Source organism: Alosa pseudoharengus, unplaced genomic scaffold (assembly GCF_046254945.1).
Source record: "Alosa pseudoharengus isolate Yale_2024_CS ecotype anadromous, Long Island Sound unplaced genomic scaffold, YU_APseudo_1.1 YU_APseudo_1.1_scf_12, whole genome shotgun sequence".
Lineage (NCBI taxonomy): Eukaryota > Metazoa > Chordata > Actinopteri > Clupeiformes > Clupeidae > Alosa > Alosa pseudoharengus.
In genome coordinates, this window is record NW_027468587.1 from 29,207,938 (window position 1) to 29,233,461 (window position 25,524).

At 41.4% G+C, this 25,524-nt stretch overlaps 4 protein-coding genes and 1 non-coding gene across 5 annotated transcripts; 4 read left to right on the forward strand and 1 right to left on the reverse strand.

Annotated features, from left to right (window-relative positions):
• Window positions 1-2,150: 2,150 nt before the first annotated feature.
• Window positions 2,151-7,435, forward strand: LOC143119659 (soluble guanylate cyclase gcy-31-like; the record flags this gene model as incomplete). Its single annotated transcript, XM_076281277.1, has 7 exons — window positions 2,151-2,264; window positions 2,404-2,790; window positions 2,829-2,940; window positions 3,199-3,324; window positions 3,882-4,002; window positions 4,671-4,869; window positions 5,028-7,435. Coding segments are annotated over 7 exons (1,233 nt in total), but the record flags the coding sequence as incomplete, so codon positions are not given.
• A 2,394-nt stretch (window positions 7,436-9,829) lies between these two features.
• LOC143119297 (soluble guanylate cyclase 88E-like) lies at window positions 9,830-11,012 on the forward strand. The gene is made up of 3 exons (XM_076280695.1): window positions 9,830-9,904; window positions 10,044-10,200; window positions 10,474-11,012. Exons 1-3 carry the CDS (start codon window positions 9,830-9,832, stop codon window positions 10,617-10,619), a joined length of 378 nt encoding a protein of 125 aa, XP_076136810.1. The 3' UTR covers window positions 10,620-11,012.
• A 3,689-nt stretch (window positions 11,013-14,701) lies between these two features.
• Window positions 14,702-20,367, forward strand: tnfaip8l2b (tumor necrosis factor, alpha-induced protein 8-like 2b). The gene is made up of 3 exons (XM_076280697.1): window positions 14,702-14,910; window positions 17,932-18,251; window positions 19,186-20,367. Exons 2-3 carry the CDS (start codon window positions 17,934-17,936, stop codon window positions 19,426-19,428), a joined length of 561 nt encoding a protein of 186 aa, XP_076136812.1. The 5' UTR covers window positions 14,702-14,910; window positions 17,932-17,933; the 3' UTR covers window positions 19,429-20,367.
• A 271-nt stretch (window positions 20,368-20,638) lies between these two features.
• Window positions 20,639-24,473, reverse strand: lysmd1 (LysM, putative peptidoglycan-binding, domain containing 1). The gene is made up of 3 exons (XM_076280696.1): window positions 23,400-24,473; window positions 22,685-22,998; window positions 20,639-22,021 (listed from the first exon to the last, which is right to left on the reverse strand). The coding sequence occupies exons 1-3, from the start codon at window positions 23,577-23,579 to the stop codon at window positions 21,838-21,840; spliced, it is 678 nt and encodes a 225-aa protein (XP_076136811.1). The 5' UTR covers window positions 23,580-24,473; the 3' UTR covers window positions 20,639-21,837.
• A 247-nt stretch (window positions 24,474-24,720) lies between these two features.
• Window positions 24,721-24,792, forward strand: trnae-cuc (transfer RNA glutamic acid (anticodon CUC)). Its single transcript has one exon. It is a non-coding gene; the product is annotated as a tRNA-Glu (tRNA).
• The last annotated feature ends 732 nt before the right edge of the window (window positions 24,793-25,524 follow it).

Consider the following 25,524-nt stretch of genomic DNA (forward strand, 5'->3'; position numbering starts at 1 on the left):
ACAATATTTATGTCTATAGACAACTGCATAAACAAATATGTGTGTTCCTAAGACATATCCGGTAAATGTCATTGAGCTAATGGTAACTTGGGGACAAAAAAAAACATTAAATTCAGCATTTTGTAGAGCATTACGCTAAAGTCTGATTCCTTTTCATTTCAAAGTATTTGCGTTGGTCTTGCGTTGAAAGGGTCTATAATATTTTTTTTAAATGTTGTTTTATCAACTTTTTATCAACTTATCATTGAAATGATTACATTACCTCATTCAGTCCAAGTTTGCCCTGCCTTCCATTGACAGAGCAGTTAACCTGGGCTGAAATCTGGTGGTTTCCCAGCCTCCTGAAGATGTATGGGCTGTACCTGGAAGCGGTGAATGATTACATCAACGAGTCATATGGGGAGGATGTCTGGAGACTGATTGAGGCCCGTGCAGAGATACCCCACCTTAAGTTTGTCCGGCACCAGATGTACAAGTAAACCAACCACGCTTATCCTTACTTACAATAAGTTGATTATGATAAAGATGGAATATTTCTTTATTAGCAAAGAGTTACAGTAGGGTGAGCACAATCATCCGTATAAGGCAAGTGTTTTTGTGTTTGTGTGTTTGTGAGTGTGTGTGTGTGTGTTTGTGTTGAGGAGGAGGAAGGAAAGCTATGGATATAGAAGCTTTAAAACAATCTAAAAGCCGCCTGAATGATTAACATGCATAAATGGCAAATACCCAAATGTCAATTTAAAGAATAACACATTCTTGGTCAAGTCTTCTGGTTTGAGACTCTTCAAAAGGAGGACAATAGGATAAATGTAAACAAGGCATTATTCTCCTGGAGACTCCCGTCCTAAAGACTTCAGTTACTGCCTTCATAAACCTCCCTCAACCCATCAAGATCTTTGGGAGGTCTGTAATATATTGCTGGATTACCTCTGAAATTGGATAATGGAGTTCAGCAGATGTACAGGATGAACTGGAAACCCTGGCCTAAATGTTCATTACACTTTTAAAGGCCAGGCATCCAGGCAAATCAGGCGGAGTCCTCAGACTATTTTCATTCTTGCCTTTCAAAACAATCTGTTCATTTTCATAGGCCATGTTTCTAAAGGATCTGCAATAGGGTTACACCAGTTTTACTCTGTTGCAGTGACAATCTCATCCTTCGCTTGGCAAAGGCAGCTGGGGAAGTCTTGGGCAAGACGCACGATGAGTTGATGTATGCCTTCGGGGTCTACATGGTCAAGAGGATAGGGAATTATGGCTATGAGCGGATACTGAAGGTATATTCTTTTATTACATTGATCAGCCGCGGGGCAGCCGTGGCCTACTGGTTAGCGCTTCGGACTTGTAACCGGAGGGTTGCCCGTTCGAAACCCCGACCAGTAGACACGGCTGAAGTGCCCTTGAGCAAGGCACCTAACCCCTCACTGTGCCGGGATTAGTGTGTGCTTCACCTGTGTGTTCACTGTGTGCTGAGTGTATTTCACTAATTCACGGATTGGGGTAAATGCAGAGACCAAATTTCCCTCACGGGATCAAAAGAGTATATATACTTATACTTATACTTATACTATCAACTTTCACCATTATCAATAAATTGATAACAATGGTGATGTCAGACTCCCAATCTATTGTGCTGTTCCCTTCACCTGCCCAGGGACTGCAGATGGAAATTACTGTAGCTAGCTAAATCTGGTACAATTGTTTTCCTCTCTTTCAGATATTAATACATTTTGCACCTGATCCCTGAAAGAAATAAACTACATTAACTAAACAAAACTAAAACTAAATAACAAAGATTATATTATATACAAAAAAACTGACCATGGTCCTTTGATCAGGTGCTTGGCCGGAATGTGAGAGACTTCATCAACGAGCTGGACAACCTGCACGAGTACTTCCGCTTCTCCTTCCCCAAGGTCCAGCCGCCCAGCTTCTGCGTGGAGGAGGAGTGCGAGACCAGCCTGACCCTGCACTACCGCAGCACCAGGAAGGGCTTCACCCAGTTCGTCAAAGGTACCGTAGGGGGGTGGATAAGGGCAGAAGACAGTGCTTATCATAGCAATGCAGTGAATGGCCACTTTATGTTACTCTGATGAAACATACACTGCTGGTGTATGATTTCTCCTTTTCATCACACTGCTGTGTGGTAACTTCCTGTGCTCCTTCATAAAGGGCAACTCTCCCAAGTGGGCCGGCAATTCTACAACACAGATATCGAGGTGGAGATTCTGTCAAAGGAGGAGACAGAGAAAATGACATATGTGGTATGAGCGAGTGTGAGAAAGAGAGAGCAAGAAAGAGAGAGAGAGAGAGAGAGAGAGAGAGAGAGAGAGAGAAATTCTTCATTCTTAATTAATGTCAAGTCTCTCTCTCATAACTCTATGCCATTCAATTTTGTTGCAGGTGTACAAGATGAACTTTGACAATGCTGCCTTCAAGCATCGAATGCCCCAGCAGAAGACAGCCCCTGGCTATGAGAAACTGCCCATGAAGAGGGGCATCTTTTTCGACATGTTCCCTTTCAGTGTCATATTCCGCCGGGACATGACCATGTACCGCATCGGCGACGGCCTCAAGGAGGTCTTCTCTGACCTGCAGGGCAAGAAGGTCGACGAGGAGTTCACCCTGATTCGGCCGATGCTCGAGTTCAGCTGGGACAATGTAGGTGAAGGAGTGGAACCCCACTGTAAATCTCCCAAAAGAACAAAAGTGACAATACACAGTATATTGTGTTATCTTTTTCCACAGGTTATATTCATACATTTAGACCTTTTTTATGTTTTATATCATGCACTTAGATCTACACCCACTTGAACAATGTGTTTGAGCTGCTGTCCAAAGCTGTGGTTGAGAGCAAACAGAAGGTGAACATCCCAAAACTCAGCAAAGAGGAGCCTGAGGAGAAAGAAGAGATTGAGAAACCGAAGAAAGAGAAGCGGGGTATGGCTCTTCTTTTATCCATAAGATGAAGCCCTCAGGACAAATCAATAAGTGTATCTAGACATCTGAGACAGTCAGAAAAACTAAAGACTTCAACGTAATGCCCATCTTCAGGCACTAGGAGGAGCAGTTGGGTCATTGAGGCCTCAGGCTAAAAGTACATGTCATCACCTGAAAAATCTGAGCGAGCACATATTGGCTGACCTTTGACCATTGTGTTAGCGACACACACTGAACAAATGCAGTGTCTTTTTCTAGACATCAAAGCCATGGACGACATGAAGGGGATGGACCAGGAGTACAGCAGCGCTCTCACGCAGTACAACAGCTCTGCCAACTCGGGCGGAGAGGACATCGAGCTTCTCGCCTTCCAGACGGTGACCGGTGAGAATCGCATCCTGCCTCCTCCTACGCTTAAACACACGCGCACACACACACACACACACACACACACACACACACACACACACACACTCTCACACACACACACACACACACACCAGGGCTGATGAGAGTGTGCAGCAGCTCTTCTCCAGACAGTGCTGGATGTGTTTGTTCTGTCCAGTCTCCTCAGCTGCCCCGCACTGCGGAACACCAACATTAACACTGATACATCACAGGGAAATTACATTGCACATCAGAGCGAGAGGAAAATATGATACATTTATCTACGGCCGCTAATGAAATAATGTAATATATTATGGCTGCTTTGGGAACAATGCACCCGGGACAAAAAAATAACAACAACAACTACTAAAAAGGGTGTTTGCATGTGCTGTAAAGCTTGACCAGTTTCTCAACGACCATATTTGTCTCTTAAAATTATTTACACAAAAGCATCACCTTTCTTGCCTACACGAAAGTTATCACTGCATTAAGATCAATGAGTCTGATTTATGCAGTACAGATGGGAACCATGGTCTCATTTTTCTCCTGCCTAGGGAAATGCAGTGAGACCATATTCGAGGACATGCGGGAGCCGCCGAAGAAGCCCCTTCACCTGAAGGGCCAGATGAAGTATGTGCCCCAATGGGACTCCCTCATCTTCCTGGGGACGCCCATGTAAGTTTCCAAAACAGTCTCTCCCCGTTTTGGGGCCACTTGTACAAAAACGTCTCTCCCATGTCTCATGTCTCTCTCTAAAGGGCCTCGTGGTGGCTCCCATGTCTCATGTCTCTAAAGGGCCTCGTGGTGGCTCCCATGTCTCATGTCTCTAAAGGGCCTCGTGGTGGCTACCATGTCTCATGTCTCTAAAGGGCCTCGTGGTGGCTACCATGTCTCATGTCTCTAAAGGGCCTCGTGGTGGCTCAGTGGTTTTCTTACTTGTTGCCCCACTGTGCTTCTCTAAAATGCCATAGCCTTTGAAATGTTACGCGTAGACTCAGTTCATTTATTCCGGTTTCAGCCATGAAAATATCAGATGCTTTTTTGTTTGTGTCCTAATGATGGTCAATTAAGTAATTTCAGATCTCAAACTGACAAAAAAGCATAACTCTTAAAAGGGAGAATCAGATATCCATTAAACACACAGATTTGCCATTACTAAATATGACCTTTGTTTTGGTAAATGTTGTCAATAACTCCATTATTAATTCTATTAGCATAACAGGAACAAAAATACATCTTTAGGTCATTATATGAAGAAGCACATACAGTAGTGCACCTCTAAGGAGGTATTGGACAAATGTTTGAAAGAAGTCTAATTAACAAAAGCATTAATACATTTAGTAATTATCTTCTTCTCTCTCTCCCCCTCTATGTCTGTCTATCTGTCTCTACAACCTTATCTCTCTACAAAGTATCGAGACTGTGGAGGACATGATTAAAATGGGGGTTTATGTAAATGACCTGAACCTTCATGACTCCAGCAGAGAACTCATTCTAGCCGGAACACAGCAGTCGGCTGAGCTTCAGCTGGCTTTGGACCAGGTACACACACACACACAATAGGCCTATTATATCATAGGCCATATCTTACAAGCAAGCTCCAAAACTGGCCAAGGCCTCCACACAGAGTGAGGGAGCTGGGTCCTCTACTGGAGTAAGAGACTGAGAAACTGACGTCATTTAATGCTGCTTTCCCACAGGAACAGCAGAAGTATGCCCAGCTCCAAGAGATCATTAAGAAGCTGGACGAGGAGAAGAAGAGAGGCGACTCTCTGCTGTATGCCATGATCCCTAAAGCTGTGGCTGACAGGCTCCGCAAAGGCATCACGGCCCTGGAGACCTGTCAGGTAGACACATCCACTGAACACACCTAACACTGATGATCACACACCATTACTTCCGAGTTACATAATAGAATTCATTAGAATGACAGAGGGCCTTCACTGCCTTTCACTAAATGAGACTTAGGTAATTTCACATTCAGAGTAAGCGCTTGACATTATCCCCATACATGTCTGTGAACCTCAAAATATGTCATTATGTTGGATAACACATCACATAAATTATGATATATCAAGACGGTTCAATTTTTAGGCCTTGTGGCGAAAAAAGCGTTTACCCTGATTGTGAAACTACCCACATGCACTGCACCAGTGAGTGTAGTCAGTGCCATCTTAGATGCAGAGTTAAGCTTCAAGCCCCATATCAGTGCCCTGAAGTTACTCAGACAGCTTATTTCCACCTGAGAAACATTGCCAACGTGCGGCCCTTTTTAACTCAACAAGATGCAGAAAAACTAATCCATGCCTTTTATCACTAGCAGGTTAGACTACTGCAGTGATTCTCAAACTTTTTCAGACCAAGGACCACTCACGGACCATCTACTTCAACAGTATATTACCCAATAGGCCTACTCACTGAACCACCTTGCTTATTGTCTTTACACCTTGCTCAGGGCCGGTTCTAGCCCTTTGGTTGCCCTAGGCGAGATTGAGTTTTGCGCCCCCCCCCAAAAAAAAAGAGAGAGCACATCACCCTTGTGTTAGCTTGACTGCACTGGCACTCCCTGTTTCCTACAGAATTGTTCTAATGCTAATCTGTTAATTGTACCTAAAGTGCTCCACAAGCAAAGTGGAGAATCTGCTTTTATCCATTATGCCCCAAAGTTATGGAACATCCTAGCCCATGGGCGGACTGGCCATCTGGCATACCGGGCATTTTCCCGGTGGGCCGACGCACCTTTGGGGCCGATAGAATAGGCTATAGGCCTATATATAATTTAATCATTTTGGCCAACGATCGGCCCAAAGGAAGGACAATCAGCGGCCCACTGGTCACATTTTCATATGTCGACTGATCCAATAACAGCTCACGTCAGGCCCACCCCTCGCATTTTGGCCCAGAGCCAGGATTTTGTGAGCCATCAGAAGTTAATCGAAGTTGCCTACACGAAATTGCGGCGGATGCCGGCCCGGTCGTGACAATAGTGCAAAAGTAACACCAATGTAGAAGCTTCAATAATACAATATTGCAAGTAGGCTAGCAGCATCATGTTGAAGTTCGCTGAGTTTGAACGAGAATTTAAGCAAGCAATACGAGGGACAGTGAGCAGGTGGTGGAGCCTTGCGGCTACATGATAAGAACTCAGTGGTGGAGCAGGTAGGCTATGTGTGACATGCCATGCTGACGATGATGATTATGATGACTTATCAATTGCGATAATGTAATGATGTGGTTATGATAACGTAGGCCGTGCTGTGATTATAATAACAAACAGCGTAACTTAAATGTTCTAAATGAATGATTTGCAACCCCAGACAGCAAAAGTGTCAAATCGATGTTAATTGTTGGTCAGATTGATCAGTTTCCGTCAGACGCCCAAAATTTAACATCGATGGCATGAGTGGTGGTTGGTCTCTCAAAGTAGAGCGTCGAAAGGGTTCTATCTTGGAAGGGTAAAGATGGACTAAAAGACTGTAGACTGACGGAAATGTAGGCTACAAAACATCGTCATATTCATGCACAAGCCATACAGTAACCTATACGATAGGCTACTGGAAGACATTAAAGATAATTAGTTAATGTAGCTATAATGTTCCAAAATGTACCAGCAATGTAGTATAGCCTACGGGAATAAAATATTTCCAGCAACAGTCCTATTTATTTTGCGTTCTTTCAGTTGTCCTACAGTGATTAATGTCTAGGTAATTTAGCTCTTTACACATAGGCAAATTCAGTAACTGTTTGGTGCTGCTGTCAGTTGAGCATTGTATAGTTTAAATGTAGCCTATTGAATAATTTGAAATGATACTTTGAATTCAAGCAGAAACTCTTCTTTAATAATTGCTTGTATAGGCTATTTGAATATGGAGATCATGTACTCCATGGCTACCTCTGATCAGACAGAGTGATAGCCAATGAGGCCTATCACTTTCAGTGCTCCATGACAGTTGAAAATATATGCATATTTAAGGGTAATGCAAAGATTTTGCATTTAATTAGGTGTGCCCGACCAATTTGAGGGCCGCTTGGGCCAAGTATGCCAGGGCCGATTTTTGGTCCCAGTCCGCCCCTGCCCCTGACCCACAATACAGTTTTTTACAATTGTTTACACACGTTTTCAAAACTCTGTGTCTATTTTTCAAAACTCCACACACAAAACCCACAATTGCTCACACAAAATGCAAAATGCCTCAAAAATGACACACAACATTCAAAATGTCAAAAACACATCTTTAAAGCAAACATTCGCCTCACATTACAAACACTTTTGTCATAATATGACATTGTGGATACATCATGTACACACTGTTGCTCAAAACCTAAAGCTCTTCTGTCTAAGGCTTTCTATATGTATTTCCATACAAGAGTAAAAGTTATGGTATCAACAAAGATAAGTTGAAATACATAGTAAAAATGCAAGCAATATTGAAACCAAAAATAGTGATTTTTCCCAAATAATTTGCTGTTGCGAATACAGTATTTTACAGCAAGAAAAAAAGCAAAGAAGAATACAGTGACCACCAGATGTACATGGAGTTTTGAAAACACTGATTTTGTTTTTTCCAAAGACAAGTGTGTGTGTGTGTTTGTGTGTGTGTGTGTGTGTGGGGGGGGGGGTGTCGTGTACAGTATGTATTCATAGACCTATAGACCCTTTCAACTGCAGAAACAAACAATTCTACAGTAAGCGTTCCTTAGGCATTTCTAGAGGCACAGAAAAATTTATTGAGCTAATGGTACTGTAACATAGGGACAAACAAAAATAAAGTAAAAAGACCAATTTTACATAAAGTCAACTTTTTGTAGAACATTACTGTAAGCTAAAGTCTGATTACAGTATCTGCATTGGTTCTGAATATTTCCACCGGAAATCCTCTAGGAGCAGATTGAAAGGGTCCATACCTATATAGAGACTACATCTATTCATAGACCTATACTAAGGCAATGATTGGATGGTGTTCAGTAAAGTAAAGAGTGTTTACACATGTGAGGAGAAAGAGTGAAGCACTGGTGATTTAGTGTGGCATTTTGATGGATTGTGTTTGAAGAACGAAATCAAGTTACTTCCTGTTAGATTTTTGTGTGTTAGAAAATTGTGTGTGGTGTTTTGCAAAATGTGTTTTAGTCAATTGAAAACTGAGTCAAACACTGAGAATTAGTGTATGGTTTTGCAGATTTGGTGTCGGGTTATGATGTTTGGAGGACATGTTTAGAAAATTGTGTGACAAGCAAAGATTTAGTGTGTAAGCAGTTGAAAAAAACTGTAAAATGTAGGGTCTGTGCACTCACCGTTCGCAGTGCTCAGTCCGAGGGGCGGGATAATCGGTTGTCTTTCAAATTCCCTCTGCTAGCAATAAAACAGCGCTATGAGTCCCATGCGTTTTCCCACCAGCGGAGCTAATTGGCTAGTTTAAACTTTTGCCAACTTAAAAAAAGCTTAACTTGTGTCAGACTGTTTGCCAACAGCAACATCCATCTTCTTTGTTTTCAAGTAGCAGGGAATTCAAGCCAAACCGTTGCAACTCTGCCATCAATCATTATGTTAAGCCCGCCTAACGACTCTATACACGATTTGATTGGCCTGATAAAAGTTAAATTTTTCGAGCTCACAAGCAAACAGGAGAGTTGCTAGACTAGCCCTGGCAGCAAATGTGATTTGCTGCCGCTAGGGTGCGTCTAGATTTCTAGGCTAGGAACACCCTGCCTCTGTACATCAAACAGGCGAGTTCAGTTAAAATCTTTAAAAAGGACCTGAAAACATACCTGTATCTGAGAGTCTTTAGTTAACCCATTTCATCTTGTAGACTGCTTTTTTAGATTATTCTACATTCGACTGCTGCCATTAGAGCTGCAGCCAGCCAGAAGCAGATGGGCTCCCCCTATTAAGTCAGGTTCTGCTCAAGGTTTCTTCCTGGAATATGGGAGTTTTTCCTTGCCACTGTTGCCATATGGCGTGCTTGTAGAGGGTTAAGGGCTGCCAGTCTTCCGGTCATTGTGTTCCTTAAACATCTGTATATAAATTCATATAATCACTGCAAATACTAAGAACAAACCAAGGCTGAGCGCTTAGAGTCCACATCAATGGGGCCTAAGCATTTGTTAGCCTAAGCATTTGTTAGCAATGCGTATATAAACGTCCACAACAACGAAGAAGAATGACTGATTCTTTTCTATTATTGCGTTACATGTTCCAAATGTAAAGCACTTTGAGCTGCATTCTGTGTATGAAAGGTGCTATACAAAGTTTATTATTATTATTAATTTTATTATTATTTATTATTATTTTATGTATGTAAATCAGGACAATCAATATGTGTCAGAATATTTCTCTTGAACTACACTGAAATTTGGAGATAAATGTATTTCTTGCATGACCCGGTACAGATATAGAGAGAGTATATTCTGTTCTATATTGTGATCCCTTCAGGTATTCCCAGATGTTACCATCTTGTTCAGTGATGTGGTAAAGTTCAACGAGATCTGCATTCACATCACACCCATGCAAGTGGTGGACATGCTGAATGAAATCTACATAGTCTTCGACACCCTCAGTGAGAAGCATAACGTCTACAAGGTGACCGGGCCTCAGCCATGCCTCAAAGTTTACTTCCCCCCATCTTGCATGTAAAACGTACCAGAAGTATTTGAACTGTTTGCATTTGCATTGTTAAGAGTTCTGCTCTGACCACACACCCTTCACGTGTGGTGTGCAGGTGGAGACCATCAGGGATGCGTACATGGTGGTCGCAGGCGTTCCCAATAAAACCACATTCCATGCCCACCACATCTGCGACATGGCCCTGGACATGCTGAGCTCCATCGACCACCTTAAGGACCCCTCCACAGGGGACAACATCCAGATCAGAGTTGGTTAGTGGACTGTTCAAACAGAGTTAAATAATGTGTTAACATCGACCAGTCACTGACAGATGAATGGTAAAATACGTCACCAGCCACTCAATAGTAAATCATTATTTTGCATTTGAAATCTACTAGCCACATTCATATTTTACCAGCATTTGACTGAAGGCACAACCTCTTCAGCAGATCCAAACAGCTAGCTAAATCGATTTTGATGTTTTCCTCTTATCCTCTGGTCATCATGGATTCATTTCAGGTGTTCATGTTTCTATGTCTTTGCAGGCATCCATTCTGGCATGGTGGTGGCAGGTGTGGTGGGGTTGAAGATGCCACGCTACTGTTTGTTTGGTGACACAGTGAACACAGCCTCCCGTATGGAGAGTAATGGAGTGGTGCGTAGTTCATCATTCCTCTTTGTTCATAATTAGCTATGTCATATTGCCACAAAGTTTGTGATGCCATGCCAAGACAATGTTTAAAACTAAATATATAGCCCTACAATAGCTGAAGGCTTTCTTTTGCTTTTGCAGGGCATGCAAATCCACATTAGCCAGACAACAAAGGACCATCTGGAACATGAGCCATACATTATTGAAGAGAGAGGAAAGATTTTTGTGAAGGTACTGTACAACCCCTCTTCCATATGCATTTCTATAAGCAGTGATGTGCAAGCAGAACATAATTACACAAGACATCACAACTGGTATACCTTTGACATTACAATCTGTGGGTGTGAAGTAGATTCTCAATACTGATAACATTGTGTTAATACAGAGCTGATAAAACAACAATGTTCTCTTCGTCTCACGTCCTGCCACAGGGAAAGGGCTACATGAAGACGTATTGGCTGAAAGGGAAGAAGGACCTCTCCTTCAAGACTCCAGCTGAACTGAGGTACAGCAGCGAGCAGAAAGACTCAGAGGACCGCAGCTCCAACGGGTGGGTGGACAAGGGCAAGGCCTTTTACATAACCATGCAAAAAAACAAAACAAAAAACCCAGAAAACGCAAATGCTTTCGCCTTGAGGAGTCATTATGTAATCCTTTGTTTTTTATTGCTCTCTCGTCCAAAGCTCCATCTGTACCAACACCAAACGCTCTAGCTCCAATCTGAACATCCCCAATGAGGAGCAGGCTGAGGGCAAGCCCCCAGATCAGACAGATTTGCCGCCCGACGCCCTCCCTCCACTAGAGGGCAGCACGGAGGACACCACGGTTGCCACAGAACCCCAAGACAAAGAGAAGGTCAAAAAGACTAAGAACAACAAAGGCGGAAAGGCGGAGAACAACTCTGGCAATGCGGCAGAGGTTGTGCCACCTGCTGGTGGCCAGGAGAACGCGGGTCTAGTGCTCAATAACAAGAAGCATAGTTTCAGGCAACAGTATAGGCGGCTACCGGCTAACCTCCCCATGCGCAGCACCGCCTGCAGACTCCTCTAAGAAGATGAGAAAGAGAAAGAAAGAGAGAGACAGAGAGATGGAGAAGGAGAAAGAAAGAGGTAATAGTCATATGATCCTTGTCTTTTGATCCACATGCATAGCTTCCAGTAAAGGAAAGTTGATTGCTCTTCAGGTGAATTCATAGCCCAGACGACTAGTGTCACGTGACTAAAATTAAGAGAGTCTTATGACGTAACACCTTCTGGCTTTCATAGTCTGTCACTGATGACAAACTGGCTCAGATCATAATGTAATAACATAAACACAACACTTCTATGGCAACTCCATTACCTACAGTAGATGACTAACATTAGTTATAGTTCAAGTCTCATAAACTAGAGAGAACAATCCTAAATAGCAGATTTTTTCTCTTCAACCTTTGTGATTTGATCCGTGACACAGATATTACATCTCCCCTACCAACTGTAAACATTTTATCAATTTTACAGGTGACACTGCTAGCCACCTTGGATGCTGATAACATTAACTTGCCAGAAGGTTGAATCCTTGTCAACAAGGCCACTGAATCTAAATACCACTGAATAGCAAAAACATTCAAATTTTAGATGTATATGACTTAAGTCTGAGATGCCCTAGCAAACACAAATGTAGTCTTTTCACATCATTTGTGTTGAGTGACATTGTCACCTGCATTGTAAATTAGGCTTTATAGGTGAACATTGCTGCTGAAGTACAATTATTTTGACAAAAAAGGATATGGATATTATTACGACTACTATTACTATTACTACTACTATATTACTAATATTATTGTTATTAGTAGCAGTAGTTGTATTTTTATTATTATTTTTATCATTATAAATAATAATATTAATAATAGTAAACATGGAAGAGCTGCCATCACTGAAAGGCTGCTATGTTTAAGGATGGGGTGGTGCTTTATTTGTTTTGTTTTGTTGTTTTTTTTTTTCATTTAAGATACAAATCCATACTCATTATTCATTCATCTGCTTGGTGTATGTCTGGCAGGGATCAAAAGTAATTTACAGATGTTAACCTTTGTTTGTAATAATGTTTTCAATCATTTCCATGATTTGTCCATATAAGTTGTTGTACAGTCAAAAGACTACTTTATGTTTGATTTTATTGTTATTCTAGTAAAGCTGATATATACAATAGTGTGTTAATATACCTGTAACATATAAATGCTGAAATTATTGTCATAAGGACATTTACAGCCTTATCATATTCAACATGTGAAGCTATTACCATCTCATTGGTTGTAGAAGTTAATTTGCTGAGGTCAGTTGTTATTACATTCTACATAACCTGTTTCTGGTTTTCAAGTTATGTTGCACTGATAATGATGATGTGAAATACTTTTTCAGTGATACATATTTAGTCAACCCCAATAGCTCTGATTTTATCAATATAATTATAATACACTTGACACAATGATAACCAAGTAATGACAAAAATTGCTTGGAGAATGTAGTCAACTGGTGGTACTTGGGTGCACCTACAGATTTCATATTTGAAATGAAATAGCTCCACTCTGCATTGGAGTAGCCCACTGTATTACTTCCAGTACAATCTACATTAAAGTTTTATATAGTCTGTGCATAGCTTTCAGTTATCTGAATGCATGTGTGTGTGTGTGTGTGTCTGTGGAAGGAGAACAAATATTATTGATACGATGTATTGATACCAAGAAACAATAGTAGTTATAATGGAAAATTAAAACAATGTGAGTATGTCTTGGATCTAGTGCCACACTAAATTAAATATCTACACCCAAGGCACTGATAATCGCTATACTAAGTAGCATGCAAAGCGACCCATAAACGCAGTGAAACTACATTATGAGAGGATAATGTAGAATGAGAGGGCCAACCACATTCTCATGCTATTTTCAGCCAGCAACACTTCTCACATGTTACTCTCTGATGTCACTGAATGATAACAGGGGAGCCACCAGGAAACCGCCTGAGCAACACTTCCTGTTGGTTGCCACGGTGACGATCTTAATTCTATCAGCAGCCGTCACAGCCTCTCCATCGCTCTTTCCCTGTGCCAGCCGAAGTTCAATAGGTGAATAGAATAAAAAGACAAACAGCAACACTAAAAACGCAACAGGGATTGGGCTGTTCCAGAATGGTCCGTTCAGTAAGCCGGAGGTAAACAAAAACCCACCCATTTGTTGAAGAGAGCCACGGAATGACCTCTCATGTGTCCTCTGACCTGGAAACAATTGCTGGCACGGAGCCAGTTCCAGTAAAGCAGATGATGGTTAAGTTAAAACGCACCTCCCCGGTCCATCTGGTTGTCATTCAGATACTATATGTGGCAGATAATGACTGTTCATATCAGTAAGTGGCTGACTTCCTCTATACTGAGCCAGCAAGGAAGGAGACAGTAAAGTATGGATCATTTGCCTGCCTGTGTGATGTCTTATTACATGAAGCACATACTTACCAACATGATAATGAGCATTGTATGGTGCAGAGCAACAACCATAAGATACGCAGAATATACCAGACATACTAATGACTTTACAGAAAAATAAAAATACTTTCAGCTTTAGGGTGTTTGAGATTTGCTGTCCTTTAGCTCTCTGGAAAACCTAGTTATCAAACTAACTTAATGTATCCATGCCATAGACAAGTCCTTCATGGTAGAACATTCAACAAAATTGAGGGAATCTCAGTGCGCGGATGACATCAGTGCTCCAGCACTCCAAAACAAATGTTTAAATTTCAACAAAGATGCTATCTGCTACTGAAGCGCTTAAATTGCAGTCAATGAGACTTCAAACTCTCTGCTGACAGTAGCTGCACATTCCAGTAACAGCCGTGACAAAAAGAGTAAAGCCTTCCCCTTTTCAAAGCACGGCATCACTGGATCACAGCTGAATTCTTTCTGGTAGTTTCACTTGTCAGGACAGGCAGAGACACTATGTCAGCAGCAAAGCGTGTATGAGAGAGAGAGAGAGAGAGGGAGGGAGTGTGTGTGTGTGTGTGTGAGAGAGAGAGAGAGAGAGAGAGAGAGAGAGAGAGAGAGAGAGAGAGAGAGAGAGAGAGATGTACACCCAGGGGTGTGTCTTCAACAATTAGTTCCTCAAGGAAGTACAACTGAAATTATCTTGAAACAGAGTGGCGAGCACTGACTGGAGTGGCACGGAAGATATTTGTTTTTCACCCAGTCAAAACTTGGGACTCTATTGATCCAGTACTTCATGTTCCACCTGACCACCTGCTCCACGTGCAGAACAGCGGGAAAAATCTGACTGAGAGGAGGGAGGGAAACCACAGAGAAACAGGTATGTTTGTTTTGAATTCAAAGTTGTTGTGTCTTATCACTGGTGATTAAGCGTGCCTGCCTAGTGAGTATTTCAGAGTGTTTGCGGTCGCCTTAGAGACACCTTACCACTCATGGCTTTCAACTATGCATACAGTCAAAACACAACCTGTTTTCTGTTTGGCTCCAATAGTGTTTTAAAAGAAACAAAAAGATGAGAAGAATGAGCTTGGTGCTGATGCTTCTCGTTTTTTGGATGCACTGGAGAACATGAACAGCTAGTTCAAGTGTACATTCTTTCCACTGTCCAACTTCTCCATAGCTTGTCTGCTTTCGAAGGGGAATACTGCTATTTGTAGTCAAGCTGGAACAGGTACTGCTGCTTGCTCTGCTGACACACTCACGAGTGGGGTATGAGTGTCTAGTGGTGCCTCTTGAAATTGCACAACCAAGACTCAAAAACCATGGAAGTTCCATCTATTTCCAGTTAGACTAGAGATGCCTCATTCATTTTTAAAGGTTCTGAAAAGAATACAGAAAACTGTATTTGGCTTCTCTAAAGTGAGAAATAGCCAAACAAATCATGGCGAGGCACAAACGGTTTAGTGATACTGTTCAACAGATCCCATTTTCACTTCCTTTTTAAGAGAACAGGGTTGCGTGTCGGAATCAATGCTAAAACTGGAGCGATTAACCACTAGCAAGCACAGGGAGGGATTCTGCTCACTCAACTGTACAAACATTCCATCAGCCTAAGGTGTTCTATTTTAGTTACACACGCACACACACACACACACAAACACAAGCGATATCGGTGTTGAAGGCTGTGAAAGAAAGTGGTGTAAATGACCAGCACACCAGCCTGTGACACATACAAGCATACACATGGACCAGCAAGGAAAGCGCGACTTATGTGTGGCCCCACAAACACACGCAGGTCCCTCCCCTCCCCGTTGCTCTCCACTCCTTTTCTCTCCACTTGGTTCTTTCACCTCCTGAGGCACATAAATGAAGGAAAAAAAAGCACTATGTCCAAACAAAGGGTGAGTCAACCAGCTGAAGCCTCTTGCCCTAGTAACAGCCAGTTCCTGACCTAAGCCCTTAACGGATGACAGCCATCCCCCCCAACCCCGACTGGAGGGCTTTGCGATGATGCAGTTATCAATGACCCGCTGGTCGTTACGACAATGGGTCTGCTCCTATCCTGCACAGCGCCTGTGAGAGTCCAAGGCTTTACCTCACAGCAGTCATCTGTGGAATGCTAAATATTTACCTCGCCTGTGGGTTCTCGTCCAATCAGATAGCTCGTCGTCGTACAGTTGTCGTCCACGCTTGCCTTTTTTTTTTTTTTGGGAACACCCATGGTAATGACAGTTGAATATAAAATTGCTTGTGTTAAAATAAGTCAACTGGCTTACACCTTTAATTGGAGGGGCCTAGAAGTACATGAGTCTTATTCTATTTCACAATCTTCCTTTATGCTGAAACTCTTTTTAATGTTGTCCTAAATTATATACATTTCTGATTCCCTAAACATGTTACAAAGATTTGGCATTCACAGCTTTTCCTCATGACCTGATGTATTTAGAATGGGTCATGAGATGTCTGTAGCAGATGTCTGGTTAGCACAGAACAGCACAGATAATTGAGGATGGCATATATTGGATGTGCAGCTTGTTTTGGATTCTGTATTAAATTAGAGGATTACAGTTTCCAGCACATATTCATTCTGATGGAGCAGGAAAATTGACTGATTGGACTGCACAGCTCTCAAATCCTAATTGGATAACTGGCACAGAATTGGAGCTACAGACTTTTAAATAGCCATTGCATTCTTTCTGTCATCATTATCTCTATTCAAGAAATTGATTTAATAGAATGCTCTCTGAATCCAAATGATCCTTTTATTTCCTGAGGAACAGGGCTGGATATTCACCTCCAGGTTACAGCAGTCAGTGGTAGCTAAAGTTGGTAGATGTAATTCTGAAATTATTCCTTAAAGTGTTTACTTCCTGATTTGTTGCTATGTTTTTGCAATCCCAAAAAGTTATTGATACACTTTAGGTTATTTATGACTTCAATGAGGTGACATGTTTAAGGCCAATGCAATAATATTCCTTCGAGTACCTAAACCCCCACACATAACTGAGTGTTTGATGAAATCTGGTGGTGCGTGTGCAAACCTGCTCAAACTATGCAATCAACCAACCACTCTCCCTTCTTGTCCTCACTTGCAAACTGTTCTGAGCCTGCCCGAAAGCCCTCCACACAATTGAACTTTATTCCCTGTTAAGCCAAAAAGTTGCTGAGTAGAGCACCACTTTATTCTTTAAGGTGCTTTTTGTAAACACAGCACATGCAATTCATATTCATGGTTAATTTTCATGCCACATTTACTGATGTATTAGCCCCCAAACACATTAACCATTTCCGGAATTTAAGGGGTCAGTGATGTTATTTAGTAGCCTAGAAATCTAGACGCACCCTAGCGATGTGGGTCTAGCTTGCCAGGGTAGTTATTTAGAATATTGAGCATCTGAAACAACCAGCTGTGATGTTTTACATCCAGGGGCAAACAGCCTGGACCCTTGCTGGACCCTTGCTGGACCCTTGCTGGACCCTTGCTGGACCCTTGCTGGCAAACTGTTACGTCTTCATTTTTGTTGCAAGCAAGCTCTTACCACAACAAAGAATGTGGTCTTATTGCCCTACACACAGATATAATGGGCATATCAACAAGCTGTTATGTTTATGAGATGTGGATACATTGCTGAATTCCTAGAGGATATCTATGGTCCCTTCAGAGTCAGGCTTTTAAAGAGTCAAGGAGCTCTGGGGTCCCTAAGGCCAACACTCAAAGGGATATAAAAACACTACATGTCATAATGAACCTTTTTAAAAAGGATGATGGGATCATTTTGGTTCAAATTCATGCAACAAAATGTTTTTCTATTAACTGTGAAAATAGAAAAATGGGACAGTCTTTTACCTAAAAAAATCAGTAACTAAGCTCTTTCCATCTTTTTTATGAACGTCTGTGAAGCAATGGAGGCTTTTAGCACCAAGGATATGGCCATGAAGGCCCAGAAGAAAATCTTAAGTCAAATGGCCAGTAAGTCGGTGGTGCAGATGTTCATCGACGACACCAGCAGTGAGATCCTGGATGAGCTGTATTGGGTCTCAAAGGAGTACAGTGGAAACAAAACAGAGGCCCAGAAGGTCATCAAGGACCTAGTCAAGATCGCCGTGAAGATTGGTGTACTCTTCCGCCACAGCCGGTTCGATCCAGAAGAGTTAAGTCTCGCCCAGAACTTTAAGAAGAAGCTGCACCAAGGTGCCATGACTGCAATAAGCTTCCATGAGGTAAGTCATGCTTTTCTGGAAGCTTATATGTTGCTTAAAGGGAGTAGCCTAGCTCTGGAGAGGGGGGATCCTGAGGGAATTCAAACTAGAGACTCTCCTGTTGTTGTGCCCTTTTTTCAGCACATAACTGTGATAACTTACTGGTTACAGGAAACATTTGAGAGAAATTTACATACATATATTATTCATACAGAGGCAGGGTACCACAGGGTTCATTTCACACTCCACTACATGGTGCTGTGTGGTGTTATGGACTGCCTGGTGTGAGGTCCATAAGACTGGGGGGCCGTGCACACGACGCCGGTTTTTGTGAAACCGGTGAGGTTTTGTTAACGGTTACGCCTTGCATGTACACGACGCCGGCAGTTTAGGAGACTGAAACCGATAGCTTTTGAAACCGGCTTCCGAAGTGGGAACTTTTGAAACCGCCGGCTAACTTTCGCCGTGTAGACACCAGTAGGTGAGAAGCCGGCAACTTTATGACGACATAGCCCCACCTCTCAACTCAGCCACGGCACTCGACCTGACATGTTGCTTGTCAAAACAAACCAAACCATTTATTTATCATATTAAAATGTTTTTCTTTCCCCTGTCCTGATTTATGTGCACAATGTAGCCTATCAGCCTTTAGTGGCTAAGTTAGAAGCACACGTTTAGCCGGTTACACCTCTGTGTGTACACGCGAGGTTTTATCTTGCCGGAATCGTTAAAGGTGTGTAAGAGAAAATCCACCCGGCGGTGTCGTGTAAACGGCCTGTGGGAGAAGTCATTTAGATATGTCATTTAGGCATACCGGTACTTTAAAATTGAAGTAAAAAAAAAGTAGTCATGATCTATTGCAAAACAGCATCACGCTGCAGTTCAACAACCATGCATGCCTTCAAAATAACATGAGGAGGATAACATTGCCTTTATCTATTTCCATTTGACTTAGGTGGACTTCACCTTTGAGAGTACTGTGATTTCTGAGATCCTGAGTGACTGCCGGGACATCCTTCTAAGGCTCGTGGAAAAGCACCTTACGCCGAAGTCACAAAACCGCATCCAGCACGTCTTCAACCATTACTCTGACAATCAGTTGCTGTCAGAACTTTACAGACCTAATGGCCCTTACAAACCCCACCTCACAAACATCTGCAATGGCCTAAACAAACTGTTGGAAGAGGGCAAGTTATGAGAATGACAGATCACAAAATGACTTCTTATGTGGCAGGTTTGCATGCAACAGCTGTGCACTGAAACAGACAATGTTGCATCAAGACAAACCCCCTTACTCAGATGACCAACTATGACAAAAAGGCCCAGTCTGTGTATGTACTGTGGCCTTGTGTGTAAAATAATGCATGTACATATTACATATCTACATATTCAATATAAAATCTAACTCCTTAAATAACAATCACCAAAGGTCCTTACCCGAAGACAAACTGTTTAAGCTTAAGTTTTCAATATAATTTGTTGTTGTTTTTGGGCTTAGTCTTTGTACACAGTGGAATCTCCGTCCTTCTCCATGTATCACACTTAGGCTATTTACAATTGGATCTTCAAATACAAACAATTATTGTGTTCCTTCCTAAATGTCTACACTCCATATAATTACATAACTGACAACTGGTATTGTGAAATCAAGACAAAATGAATGAAATACAAAATTTACATTTAAAGTTAAATTTACAGAGGCATGATTGGAAGAGAATGCATGACTTGGAACATCCATGAACCCATATTGCCATCTAGTGGTAACCTTCATGATTTATGTGTTATCTCGGCATTGTCTAACCATAGCCACTGTTGAGAAAGTGACAAGACCGTCTACAAAGCCATCAAATGTTCATTCAAATTATCAAGTCTTCAGAGAATTCACAAATGCTGCTGCTTACCTTCAGATCAGTAGGCCTCCTGACACAGCACTGGCTAACAGATCACTGGAGCATCCAGGTAACCAAGTGCAACATTTTCAACTGAACTCACTGCAAATATGTTCTCCTGAACAGGCCTACAACACAAGACTGTTGACCAGCACTGGCAAACCTATGAACATATGGAAATGGATTGAGGATATAAACATTCTACCCAATAGTACTCATAAAACTTGAAATAAATTGTCAACATTTCACTATTCTACAGATTGTCTTTGCATGCAAGAATAAATGTGATGTCAGATTGAGATAGGGTAAACTTGAACTAAGCCTATGATAAATCAGGATCAATTATCACATTCACAAAAAGATCTAGTCTCTATGATGCAAAACAAATAAATTGCATTTTGTACAGTGATATATAGATTTAGCAAAATGTTTAAATATACAAATGAAATAGCTAAATTAGTTTTTGAAAATATATAACATGGATAGTAATGTACAATTCCATAAGACAAGACATAAGACTTTTCAAGTAAACAGCACTCTGTTTATTCAGTGCACATTTTCCCAAATACAAAATATTTGGCTCTGCCTTTACATAGTAAAATGCCAGTAGAGGGATATCAAGTGTGAGTCCACAAGTCCACATTATACCTCCCCCTGGGCCAATATATGTTAGGGGTTTCTTCAAGTTACTGAAGTAATGAACAACGTCATGGTACTTTTGAAAATCATTCATTATTGCATGAGGGGGCATAAACAATCACCTCTCTAATGTGTGTGATCCCTTTTAGAGCTTGTGTTGGCAGAGGAGGGCAATATGGAGAGGAAAACTGTGTTAAGCTCAACAGAACTTGTCCAGTGTACAAGCAACACACACAGAATGAGGTGGTGTGTTTGGCTACTGCTGTGCCCTCTGTCTACATCAATCCTATAAAGTTACAGATAAAGACGCATACAAATAAAGCAAAACCCAGTAATTGAACGCATTTCGACTGTTCTAACAGATACATGTTAAGTGACCAGCTCTTTATAAATAACAATGGTAGTCGCTTGCCAAAAAGTCATGTCTTTTCAAATGCCATACATGAAGTAGAAGTGGGAACTCAGTAACGTCAGCAGTTTTACCAGACTTTCACTCTGCTAGCAAGTAAACACAGGGTAATTTACTCCAACTAACAATGATCGTTGCAGAAAAAATGCTGGGCTAATCTTAAATCACATTAATAATAGCTGCATGTGACACAATGTTGTGCTTAATATCCTTTACTCACAAAAAAGATAACCCAATATCTGTTGCCACAACAACAAAATGTTTGTAAACTACACAAAAAAGCTACTACGTCTTGTGCTGTTACCACCTTGGAAATGATAAATAGATTATATAATGAATAATAAATTAACTCTTTCTTTACCAGTACCTTATTATCAGAGGTAGTAACTAATTTGCATTCTTATAGATATTATTGTGTTTATCTGTGCATCTAATATAAACTTAAAAGACTGCCAACTACATACACCATTCATGTGTTTTTTGCTATGTTGAGGCCCTTATAAACTCTAAGTGCAAGACAAAACCTAAACTAAGAGCTACACAATATCTCCCCTACCCCTTTCCCAGTGTAGTGTTATGATAGTGAATGCCTACTTGTGACCAACATGATTTCACTGTGATAAAAAAACCCTTAATGCCTGATGACAAACACAAAGAAACACAAGAACAATCAAAGTTGAAAGATCTCATCTTCCTTCTCCCGAAGTTTCTTGGTACGTCTGGTGATGGTGAGTGGAACAGCCCCAATGGTGGCCTGAGGTTGCCGCTCGTGTGAGGAGGCTGCCCTGCCACGAGAGGGTGAGACGTGGCTCCTCAGAACTCTGCTCGAGTAAAGTGGGTCTTCCAAAGCAAACCTAAAGAGTAAGACACCCCTCCCCCCAAAAAAAGTGAGAAAGAAAGAAAAAAGATTTAATATATTTAGGAATTCATATGACTTGGAGTAGATATTTTGGATTATTAGTACCGGTAGTACTTTTATTATCTACATAATTACAAGCTCAAAATGTTGTTTAGGTAATTAAAGGTGCTCTAAGCGATGCTGGGTAACGTCACTACTGTTGACTTTCAAACAAAACAGAGAGCTAGCTTGCTACTTCCTCCCCTTCCCTCCCGTGCAATAGAAACTCTCCTAAACGCGCATCTCATCTGTGATTAGCCTAAAAAACACGTGGCATCGCTTAGAGCACCTTTAAAGACTTTAAACATTTCTGTAAACGTTTGCCAATAGGCCTAGGTTGTGTAGCCTATACATGTCATTTAGTTGGCAGATAACTTTACCTTTGCTTTTGGTTGGTTCACCTTCTCATCAACAATAAAACTCTCTCTTGATGCAAGGGTTTTTTTTGTGGGTCCCTATGCAATGTGGGTAGTGGGTAGAGGCACTCTGCCTCTGTAGTGTAGGTATGTCAGGTCATAATAATCATAACGCCACCGGCCCACCGGGAATCCTCCCGACTCTCCCGATTACCACTCCGCTACTGCTTCACACACAGAACACAAACAAGCGGGCTACTTACGCTTTCTCTTCCCTGCATGTCTTTGCAGCCGCCTGTTTTGACTGGGTGATCAAACTGTCAATCCGTTTCAGATAATCCATTGGTGAAAGGTCTGCACCACTAGAGTCTTTCTCTGAATCTTTCTGTGCTGTTCCATTCTCAACCGGCTCATTTTTAGGTGCGCTGTGTCCTTGACATATCTCCTCATCAGAGGCCTCCTCTTCATTGCTGAACAGGCCCTTATCAAGGTCTGACAGCACAGGGATGGAGAGAGACTTCTTGAGGAATATAGATTCATTTGTGTACAGTCTGTTAGCTCTTTTAATTTGTTCCATCTGAAACAGAAATACACTTAATTATGTGTTGCCACAACAGCTGGCCTCCATTTAGTTTTGTTCTCCTTATTTACTCATGCGTAGTCCAATGCCTAATCCAGCAGCATCGCCACAGGTCTGTTCATCATTACTTTAAATGAACAACATAAAATTGTAAAACATTTTAATGGACTTGGTACGTGCAACTGTCTCACAGTTCATATACAACCTCCTTAAAATCGTTTCAGATCTTATGTTATTCACAACTGGTATCATAAACAGAACTTGTATGGCAAGTCTGCTATACGTGGATTAGACTGTAGGTTTTTTTTCTTTCTTGGAGAGTTTAATGGAGTTAATGGAGAGTCTAATGTTTTAAATCCACGTAGCCTACGGTAAACGGATCCTTACTCGTTACTTACAGAAACGCCATACTTCAGAGCCAGTCCTTGAAGGGTTTCTCCAGGTTGAACTTGATGCTCAATTCGCTTTTGGCGCAGGCCTACAGGTGACAAGGATGAATTCACTATACTTCCATAAGATCTCGTCCGTTGTCCGCGGAGGAGGCCACGAGCCCCATTTGGATGACGGTCCGACGACATTAGCCAAGCTTGCTATGATAGCAACCTGAGTAACGAAGGTTTAACCCGTGGTGGAGACGGCTAATTATAACCTAGCTAAACATTAGTGGTCCCTTGTAACTTTTGTTATCCACGTTAACTTAGCTTCCAATATATGTACAATTAGTCATTCGTGTGTAACATTAGCTGACTCATGAATTCATGTCCATGCAAATTAGAATCTAACTAGTTGGCTAGCTCCAACTATAAAATGGAAGGTGACGTTAACTGGCTAGCTTAACGATGCTGTTTATGTTAGTTAGGTGAACACCCAACAACAGCGTTATGCTTTGCATTAAAGGCAATACGCACATTGACACAAATAAATTGTGGGATTAGCAACCTCACCTCTCCTTAATTGTTGCCCAAGCAAGAATGAATATCAGTCTGTTCGACATTAATGTTTGTCGAACACGGTTTAACGTAAAGTTAACTTAGCCTTGAAACGCTAACGTTAACATTAAGTTTTGGAGTCAGACGACACAGTTTAAAAGCTGTAATGCTATGTCTATGTGAACTTGTAAAATCACATGTTAGTTACAAGTTAATGACAACTCTGCTGAGTTAATTTTCACATCGCTAGCACAAAAAAACGCTAACCCATTAAGGTAAAGTGTGATGCGATGACTGGTAAATCTAACCTTGCCACAGGTCTCAGACTCACAGTCCAGGACTAGCTAGCTAGACTGAGGATACTTTTCATTAGCCTTCGTTAGCTTGACACATGGCTTCACAACGAGCTCTAGTAGGAAACAAAGTACAAACCATTATCAACAACTTGCTTAGCTGACGTTACAACCAGAGCTCACTAGGATTACTAATGCTAAGTTACTGTACATAGATCCAAACACTATTCTCGCATTGTCTGACATCCAGTCACGTGATGATACCACTTCGGAGGAGGGACTGAACACTGCAACTTGTCACTGTCACATAGAACATAACTTCCCAGGGTCGGTCCTCCTCTGGTCATGATAGGCTACCACACGATTCCTGTCTCTACTGAATTATTTTACCCCTTCCTCATATTGATTAATGCTACTCCACTACAATGAAAATAAAACGTTGTTATAAATATTGTAAATATTGTTTATTTTGTGATGTCTTTCTATACAAGCATCCATCCCTGGTGGTCTAGTGGTTAGGATTCGGCGCTCTCACCGCCGCGGCCCGGGTTCGATTCCCGGTCAGGGAATGTGCTTTTTGAATCACTTACTTCAGACGAATATCCTGGCTGTTAGACCAAGGTGCAGTTAGTCTAGAAAAGGCAAGTCTGGGTTCACCCAGGTTAGGAAAAGTTCATTTTTCTTTTTAAAAAGAAAAGTAGCCAACTCAGCTGGTGTGAAGAATGTCTCTTGCGTCTTCTTTCTTCCCTTGTCAAAGGTTCTTAAAAAGTGGTGTTCAAGCAAGTTTCTAATTTCCTATCTCAGAACCAGATATTGCAAAAGTAAGCTCTCTATACTCAAACAAAACTACTGATACCTGTGATAAAAAAGATAAGGAAGGTAAAAGTTTAAGTAGGCTATAGGTACTTAGTCTGGTGTGCTGTCTCAAAATAACAAAACACAAAATGTCATCAAATAGATGGCATCTAACATTAAAATAAATTAGCCTACATATTAAACTGTACCCTGTAGGAAGGCTATTTTGAAAGTTTCTTAAATAGCATCATGCCAATCATCATTGCTTTTGTCTTGGAATGGCACATGCCAGCTTAGGAGCAATTCATCTTTAATTCACATTACTATAGGCCTACTGATAAAGTTCACTGTTAAAGGTGTCTGAATTTGCTCCACCTTTTGCCCATCTAAATTGTTCAAACTTCATGTAGCCTATTCTTCATCATAGAAACTCGTTGTAGCCTATAGTTGAACACAGTGCCCACGTGGTTTTTTTTTTCACATGCAAAAACACATTAGCGGCCTAT

Bases quoted from the DNA above. Each gene is read 5' to 3' on its own strand.
- LOC143119297 (XM_076280695.1), top strand. From the start codon at position 9,830: ATGCAAGTGGTGGACATGCTGAATGAAATCTACATAGTCTTCGACACC. The intron at 9,905-10,043 runs GTGACCGGGCCT...TGTGGTGTGCAG, and splicing joins AGAAGCATAACGTCTACAAG to GTGGAGACCATCAGGGATGC. The intron at 10,201-10,473 runs GTTAGTGGACTG...ATGTCTTTGCAG, and splicing joins CAACATCCAGATCAGAGTTG to GCATCCATTCTGGCATGGTG.
- tnfaip8l2b (XM_076280697.1), top strand. From the start codon at position 17,934: ATGGAGGCTTTTAGCACCAAGGATATGGCCATGAAGGCCCAGAAGAAA. The intron at 18,252-19,185 runs GTAAGTCATGCT...CATTTGACTTAG, and splicing joins CTGCAATAAGCTTCCATGAG to GTGGACTTCACCTTTGAGAG.
- lysmd1 (XM_076280696.1), bottom strand. From the start codon at position 23,579: ATGTCGTCGGACCGTCATCCAAATGGGGCTCGTGGCCTCCTCCGCGGA. The intron at 22,999-23,399 runs GTAAGTAACGAG...TTTCTGTTTCAG, and splicing joins CTCTGAAGTATGGCGTTTCT to ATGGAACAAATTAAAAGAGC. The intron at 22,022-22,684 runs GTAAGTAGCCCG...CTTACTCTTTAG, and splicing joins ACATGCAGGGAAGAGAAAGC to GTTTGCTTTGGAAGACCCAC.